This window comes from Geospiza fortis, unplaced genomic scaffold (assembly GCF_000277835.1).
Source record: "Geospiza fortis unplaced genomic scaffold, GeoFor_1.0 scaffold569, whole genome shotgun sequence".
Taxonomy (NCBI): Eukaryota; Metazoa; Chordata; class Aves; order Passeriformes; family Thraupidae; genus Geospiza; species Geospiza fortis.
Genome location: NW_005054621.1, coordinates 96,586 through 104,236, shown reverse-complemented (window position 1 = coordinate 104,236; position 7,651 = coordinate 96,586). Strand labels below are relative to the sequence as shown.

At 53.9% G+C, this 7,651-nt stretch overlaps 1 protein-coding gene across 1 annotated transcript in view; it reads left to right on the top strand.

Moving 5' to 3' along the window:
* Positions 1-7,651, top strand: part of LOC102040296 (fibrillin-2) — a 73,701-nt gene that overhangs the window by 35,485 nt on the left and 30,565 nt on the right. Inside the window, 10 exon segments of the mRNA XM_031064740.1 lie at positions 422-568; positions 679-798; positions 1,401-1,526; positions 1,862-1,984; positions 2,617-2,826; positions 2,829-2,867; positions 4,245-4,298; positions 5,469-5,594; positions 6,431-6,556; positions 7,495-7,614. Coding sequence (XP_030920600.1) covers positions 422-568; positions 679-798; positions 1,401-1,526; positions 1,862-1,984; positions 2,617-2,826; positions 2,829-2,867; positions 4,245-4,298; positions 5,469-5,594; positions 6,431-6,556; positions 7,495-7,614 — 1,191 coding nt within the window.

Genomic DNA, 7,651 nt, shown 5'->3' with positions numbered 1-7,651 from the left:
GCCCAGCCGCAGGGCAGCCTCCCCAGGGCTGGAATCCCACTCACACGGGTTGTCGTGGCTCGGGGGAGAGCTGGGATGTGGCGCTCATGCTGAGCCTGCGCACGGATCCAGCGAGGCTGGGTCTGGTCAGGAATCACTCCCTGGTTCCCAAATAGGCTCCCAAAAGCTCCAGATAGGAATGGAGCTTTCCCATAGAATCACAGAATGATGAGGCTGGAAGAGACATTCAGGATCATCAAGTCCAACCTATTCCCTAACACCTCAACCAGACCTGTAGCACCCGGTGCCCATCACCACCTCAGTCTCGTCCTGCCCACCTTGCACCCCCCTGACAGCCCCCCGAGAGCTCCTGGGACATCCCAGGGCTCCCCAGCCTCTCCCAGTGCTTCACCAAGGGCTCCCCAACCCTCTGTGTGCCCCCCAGGAACGGCCACTCTGAACCAGACCATCGACATCTGCAAACACTTCACCAACCTGTGCCTGAACGGGCGCTGCATCCCCACCCCGTCCAGCTACCGCTGCGAGTGCAACATGGGCTACAAGCAGGACGTCCGGGGGGAGTGCATCGGTGAGAGGGGCTGCTCCCAAAGCTCCAGGGCTCCTCCAGGCTGCTCTTGCTGCTCCTGGGCTCTGCTGTGCCCCAGGGTCCCTCACAGGTGGGGCTTTCCCCCCTTGCAGATGTGGACGAGTGCTCGAGCAGCCCCTGCGTGCACGGTGACTGCGTCAACACCCCGGGCTCCTACCACTGCAAGTGCCACGAGGGCTTCCAGAGCACCCCCACCAAGCAGGCCTGCATTGGTAAGGGCTGTCCCCCCCTTTCTGGGGGGTGGCAGAGGGGTCAGCAGAGCCCCTGGCACCAAGAAAGGGTGGTAGGGGTGAAATGCAGAGAGGGGCCCCCAGCAGGGCCGGGTGTGGGATGGGATCTCCCCAGAAGTTTCCTCTGCTTTGGCTTTCCTTAAAATTTTCTGTGGTGGCAATCAAGGGAGCTGCAGAGTCCTCCCCAAGAGCAGAATTCTGCTGGGAGAGCTTCATTTGACAAAAGGGGGGGTTCTGGGCCTTGTTGATGTGGATGCAAGATTTCCAGCAAGGCTGTTCTGCCAAGAGGCTGCTGCAGGTGAGGGACTGCCAAAAACAGGGATGGGAAGGGGCTGTTCCACCATGGGAACAGCGAGCAAAGGCAGTGCCCAAGCTTTGAAATGTTCACTTTCTCCCTTCCTGACAAAGTGGCTTCCAAAGGCTCCCCCACTGCCCGGCAAGGTGAAAAGATTCCTTTTTCCCAAGTGGGATTTTTGAAGATGAATTCCTGTGTCTGAGGGCACTGCCTGGGTTTCTCACGGGGGATATTGAGCTGGGGCTGCTCCTGTCTCTCCCTGCTGCCATTTTTGGTGCTTTCCCCGCAGACATTGACGAGTGCATCATGAACGGGGTGATGTGCAGGAACGGGCGCTGCGTCAACACCGACGGCAGCTTCCAGTGCATCTGCAACGCCGGCTTTGAGATCACCCCCGACGGCAAGAACTGCGTGGGTGAGGCTCCCCTGGCCTCCAGCAGCCCAGGGCTGGGCTGGGGCCGCCTCCTCCCTGGGCTGTTCGTCTGGGCTGTCCCCAGGAGAGGGCTGGGGAGGTGTTTCTGTGAGGGTGTTTGGGGTGCAGGGGATCAGCAGGGCTGGGGCTGCAGCAGGACAGCTCTGACCAGGAAAAGTGACCCTGGGCTCACAGCTGATGCTCTTGGAGGTTCCCCCTCCGTCTCCTCCTCTGCTCTGAGGCCCAGCACCCACAGTTTGGCCATGGGATGGAGCACAGGGTGGTTTGGGACACGGGAGGGTCTTGCTGCAGCTCCGGGGTGCTCTCTGTGCCCCCAGACCACGATGAGTGTGCCACCACCAACATGTGCCTCAACGGGATGTGCATCAACGAGGACGGGAGCTTCAAGTGCATCTGCAAACCCGGCTTTGTCCTGGCTCCCAACGGGCGCTACTGCGTGGGTGAGTGAGCCCCAGCTGGGCTCTTCCAGCCCCAGCCCCTGCCCACCTGTGAGCTCCTCAGGCCAAGGGGAGATGAGAAATCCAAAGGTGTGGCCGGGCAGCTCCTGCTGTGCTGCCAGAAACTGGCCCTTTGCGGGAGAATGGGCAAGAGGGGAAAGGTTCTCATGTTCTGAGCCCTGTCTGTGTCCTAACCCCTGGCCATGTGTCCTCATGCCCTGTCTGTGCCTCTCTCTGCATGTCCTGAGCCCCTGTCCCTGTGTTCTGCCCACGTTCGTATGTCCCAACCCTCTCTCCTCATATCCCAGCCCTCTCTCCCTATGTCCCAGTCCCTTTTCCTCATGTCCCAACCCCTTCTCCTTATGTCCCAACTCTCTCTCCCTGTGTCCCATCCCTCTCTCTGTGTCCCAGCCCTCTCTCCCTGTCTCCTAGCCCTCTCTCTGTGTGTCCCAACCCTTTCTCTTCATGTCCCAACTGTCTCGCCCTGTGTCCCATCCCGCTTTCTGTGTCCCAGCCCTCTTCCTGTGTGTCCCAGTCCCCTCTCCTCATGTCCCAGCCCTCTCTCCCCATCTCCCACCCCTCTCCCCGTGTCCCTCGCCCCGATCTCACCCCTCTCCCGTCCCTTCCCTGCCCAGACATCGACGAGTGTGAGACGCCGGGGATCTGCATGAACGGCTGGTGCATCAACACCGAGGGCTCGTTCCGCTGCGAGTGCCTGGGCGGCCTGGCCATCGGCGTGGACGGCCGCGTCTGCGTGGACACCCACATGCGCAGCACCTGCACTCACCAGCCCCGGTCCTTGATGGCAGATTGTGGGACTCCGTTGGCACTATCAAACCAGCCTGAGTTGGCACTGCCTGCCAGCCCTGCCCGGCCAAGAACTCGGGTGAGGCCACGCCTGGCTGGGCCATGGTGTTGCTTGGGACATAATCCATATGCATGATCCATAATCCACATTACATAGTCCGCAATCCACAATCCATAATCCATAATTTATGGATAAATTATAAAAAAGATGGGACTGCTGAGGAACGGGCTTTGAGCTGTTTTGTTTTCCAGCATCAGTCTCATTACATGGGTATGACAATGGAAAGATGCCTTTAGTTCACATTTTAGGTAGCAGACAAAGAATGTTGCAACTTACTTTAAAAGTTTCTTGACTAATCACACAAAGTAAAAGTAGTTCTTATTGACAGTAGTTATGTCAATTGACAGTAATACAGTATTATTAATATATAATTAAATACACACAATATAGACATTATATATAATATATAATATATAATATATACTATATAATATATAATATATTGTATATTATATATTATATATTATATATTACATATAATATATTATATATTATATAGTATATATTATATATTATATGTAATTATATATGTTATATATATAATTAAATATATTAAAATATAATTAATAGACAGTATTACTGTTCGTATTGACAGTAGTTCTATCTAATTACTGTAAGCACAAGTACCTTCGATTAAAACAATGCTTGCTTATTTCAAATACAATACCTGCTTGTAAGCTTTAAAACACAATGCACAGAGCTTTATTATGAAGCTTAAAACTTCTTAATATCTTGCTAGATTTACTTTTGTACAGTTCAGGGAATTATTCTAGGCAAGCGTTAATACACAGACCATTCTTTTATTTGTCCTTACTTTTCTACTTTTTACATAATTTTTTTGCTGACCTATCTCATGGCTAATGCATAGCTCTAATCACAGTTCTGCTGTCTCTGAGGTCTGCATTTTGCAGCTTTCCCAAAACCCTCTGATTTTATGGGTTCCCACGTGCCCGGGGCGCTCAGGGATGTCCTGGCTTGGTTTGGGCAGCTTGGAGAGCTGTGGGAATGGGGAAAGGGGCACCAGGCAGCCATAAAATGGAGAGTGGTTGCCCAAATGTGGTGCTGGGATGTTGGAAGTGGGAGCATCAGCACAAAAATGTACAAGGTCACAGCAGCAAGGCTGGGAGAGCTCAAGGGGAGCTTGGACAGCATTCCCAGGCACAGGTGAGGTTGTTGGGGTGTCTGGGCAGGGCCAGGGGTTGGGCTGGATGATCCTTGGGGTCCCTCCCAGCTCAGCTCATTCTGTGATTGTGTTGTATGAGCATAAACGGGCCTAGAGCTGCCCCTGTGACAAACACAGAATTAAATCTTGCTGGGTTGAAGCCCTCAGCTCAGTGGAGCTCCCCGAGGGGAGTGTGCTGCCGTGCTGATGGCTCTGTTGTGCTCTGTCCCCAGCGGAATTCCAGGCTCTCTGCAGCAGCGGCATCGGGATCACGGCTGATGGCAGAGGTGGGTGCAGGATTCCTCAGGGGCATGCAGGATTCCTCAGGGGCATGCAGGATTCCACAGGCACATCCCACAGCACCCTCAGCTGCTTTTCCTGGAGCAGGGATGGATCTGTGGGAGCTGTGCCAGGAGGGGCTGGGCTCCCATCCCTGCTCTGACAGGAATGAGCAGTGGGAGCCTCCTGGTTGTTTCCCTCCTCTGCTCTCCAGCTCCTCCCTGGGGTGTCCCCGGCAGAGGGAGGTGACAAACTGTGCTGCCAAGGGGCTGCTTTGGGTTCCAAGAGGTGCCAGTGCCAGCCCTGGGCAGTGCTCGGATCAGCAGGGAGAGCACAGAGCAGCCAGGCTGCCCTGCCAAACCTTCCAGAGGGAAGGAGCCAGAGGCAAAGCCCCGGTGGCTCCTTGGGCTCCCATCCAGGGCTCCTTGTCCTGGCCAGAGGCAGTCCCATGGGAATGGTGAGACTCTTTCTAGCAAGGCCACGCTCTGGTCATTGCACCCCTGCCTGGAGCCAGGGCTGCACTCAGAGCTCTCCAGGCTGGGTTTCCCTGGATGGAAGTGAGCTCCAAGAGCGTGGGGACAAAGGCCAGCAGTGCCTGGGCAGCCGTGGCCATCTGGCACTGCAGGGACACTGTGGTGCCAGCACAGCCTGGGCTGGGCCAGGCTGGGGCTTGCCAGGCTGAAATCTCTGCCCTGGCACTGGGAATTGGCTCCAGAAGAGCAGAGGAAGGGATGCTGCTGCAGGGAAGGGGCAGTGCCCACCTGGCTGCCACCCTTCTGGGTCACTCGGTGCTGAACCCAGGAATAATTCAATTCCTGAGCTTGGAACTAGGATAAAGAACACTCTGGGATGTCACACAGGGGCCTGAGAGCCCTTGACATAAAACTGGGCTTATCCCAGCCCCTTACCCAGCTCTCTCCTCCTGAGCTCAGCCCCAGGCTGGCTCAGGACAGGGAGAAGCTGTGGCTGCCCCATCCTTGGACTGTCCAAGGCCAGGCTGGACAGGCCTTGGAGCAGCCTGGAATGGTGGAATTGGAGCAAGATGGGTTTTGAAGTCCCTTCAAACCCAAACTACTCTGGGACTCCACGGTTCCTGCAGCCAGGAAGAGCCAGGAGGTGAAATGTTTCTGTCTTTGCATTTGCTGGGCTCCACCTCACGTGCCTCTTTTGCCTGTCAGACATCAACGAGTGCGCCCTGAACCCCGACATCTGCCCCAACGGGATGTGTGAGAACCTGCGGGGCAGCTACCGCTGCATCTGCAACCTGGGCTACGAGTCCGACCCCACGGGCAAGAACTGCGTGGGTGAGTCAGGGCTGGGGCTCAGGGGGGCTCAGGGGGTGCCAGGCACCTCCAGGCGCTGCTGCAGCACCTGGTCCCCTTGAGCACCATCCAAATCCTCCCCAGCAGCTGGAGAGGATTCAGGGGTTTGGGATGGACATCAGGGAAAGGTTCAGGGGTTTGGGATGGACATCAGGAAAGGTTCTGGGGTTTGGGATGGAGATCAGGGAAAGGTTCAGGGGTTTGGGATGGACATCAGGGAAAGGTTCAGGGGTTTGGGATGGAGATCAGGAAAGGTTCAGGGGTTTGGGATGGAGGTCAGGAAAGGTTCAGGGGTTTGGGATGGACATCAGGGAAAGGTTCAGGGGTTTGGGATGGAGATCAGGGAAAGGTTCTGGGGTTTGGGATGGACATCAGGAAAGGTTCTGGGGTTTGGGATGGACATCGGGAAAGGTTCAGGGGTTTGGGATGGACATCGGGAAAGGTTCAGGGGTTTGGGATGGAGATCAGGGAAGGTTCAGGGGTTTGGGATGGAGATCAGGAAAGGTTCAGGGGTTGGGGATGGTTCTGGGGTTTGGGATGGAGATCAGGGAAAGGTTCAGGGGTTTGGGATGGAGATCAGGGAAAGGTTCTTCCCCTTGAGGGTGGTGGGCACTGAATTCTCCCAGGGAATGGGCACATCCCAGCCCTGCCAGAGCTCCAGGAGCCTTTGGGCACCTTGGGACAGGCTGGGCTTGTTGGGGCACCTGTGCAGAGGCTGAGGGTGGATCCATGATCCCGTGGGTCCCTCCTGCGACTGCGTGGGGGAAATTAACCCTTCCCAGCCCAAAGCAGCTCACAGATGCCACGTGTGTCCCCAGATGTGGACGAGTGCAGCGTCAACCGGCTGCTGTGTGACAACGGGCTGTGCAGGAACACCCCTGGCAGCTACACCTGCACCTGCCCCAAGGGCTTCGTGTTCCGCACCGAGACCGACACCTGCGAAGGTAACGGGGCCGGGCAGCCCCAGCAGCTGCAGAAACCACGGCCTGAGCTCCTGCCTGGAGCTGCAAATCCCTGCTTCCCTCCCCTCAGCGCTGCTCTGGGCTGCAGCAGCCGCACCTTTGGGGTTCAGGGGGTTTTACGTCATTTTTAGGGTTTTTTTCTGTGGGTTTTAGTGATATTTCACACTGGGTTCAAAGCAGAATGGACACCTGACCCCAAAACATCTGAGCCTGGAAACCAGAGCAATTTCCTCCAGGGCCACAAAATTTGAGCTTGAGGCCTGACCAAAATTGTGAGGTTTGGGGAATTTGATTGAAAGGCTGTGATTTGGAGGTGGAAAAAATGGTTTCCTGTGCGCAGAGGCCTCAAATATTTGAGAACTGGCACTTTGCACACAAGTGCTCCAACCACCCTCAACCCAAATAATTTTTTTAAATCTTGTATTTTTTATATTGTTCTTAGGGCTATTATAATATACTATAGAATAAATATATAATATCCATTATATAATATCTATTCTATAATAGATTATAATATATAATAGATTATATTATATGTAGATATGTTATACATTATATTATATATATAATAGATATAATATTCCAGATATTATATATATATTTATGATGTACTATGTATATTATATTAGTATATTATGTAATGTTTTATGTTCTTTATAGTTTATGTTTTTATACTTTATGTTTGTTTATGCATTTTCTATATTGCATGCTTTATATATTTATATATAATATATTTTAACACATTTTGAATTTTATTTTTCTATTTAAAACAATGTAAAAACAATTTAAACCCACCGTTCTTCACTCCCTGTGCTCTCACCTCCTGCAGTTTGTGTCCCCCCAGGGCCGTGGCCCTGTCACTGCCTCCAGTGACCTTTGTCCCCTTGTCCCCTTGTCCCCTTGTCCCTTTGTCCCCTCAGACATCAACGAGTGCACGTCCAACCCGTGTGTGAACGGGCTGTGCAGGAACAACGCCGGCTCCTTCGCCTGCGAGTGCTCCCCGGGCAGCAAACTGGACCCCAGTGGCACCATCTGTGTGGGTGAGCAGGGCCAGCTCCTGCCAGCCCGGGTGGCCCC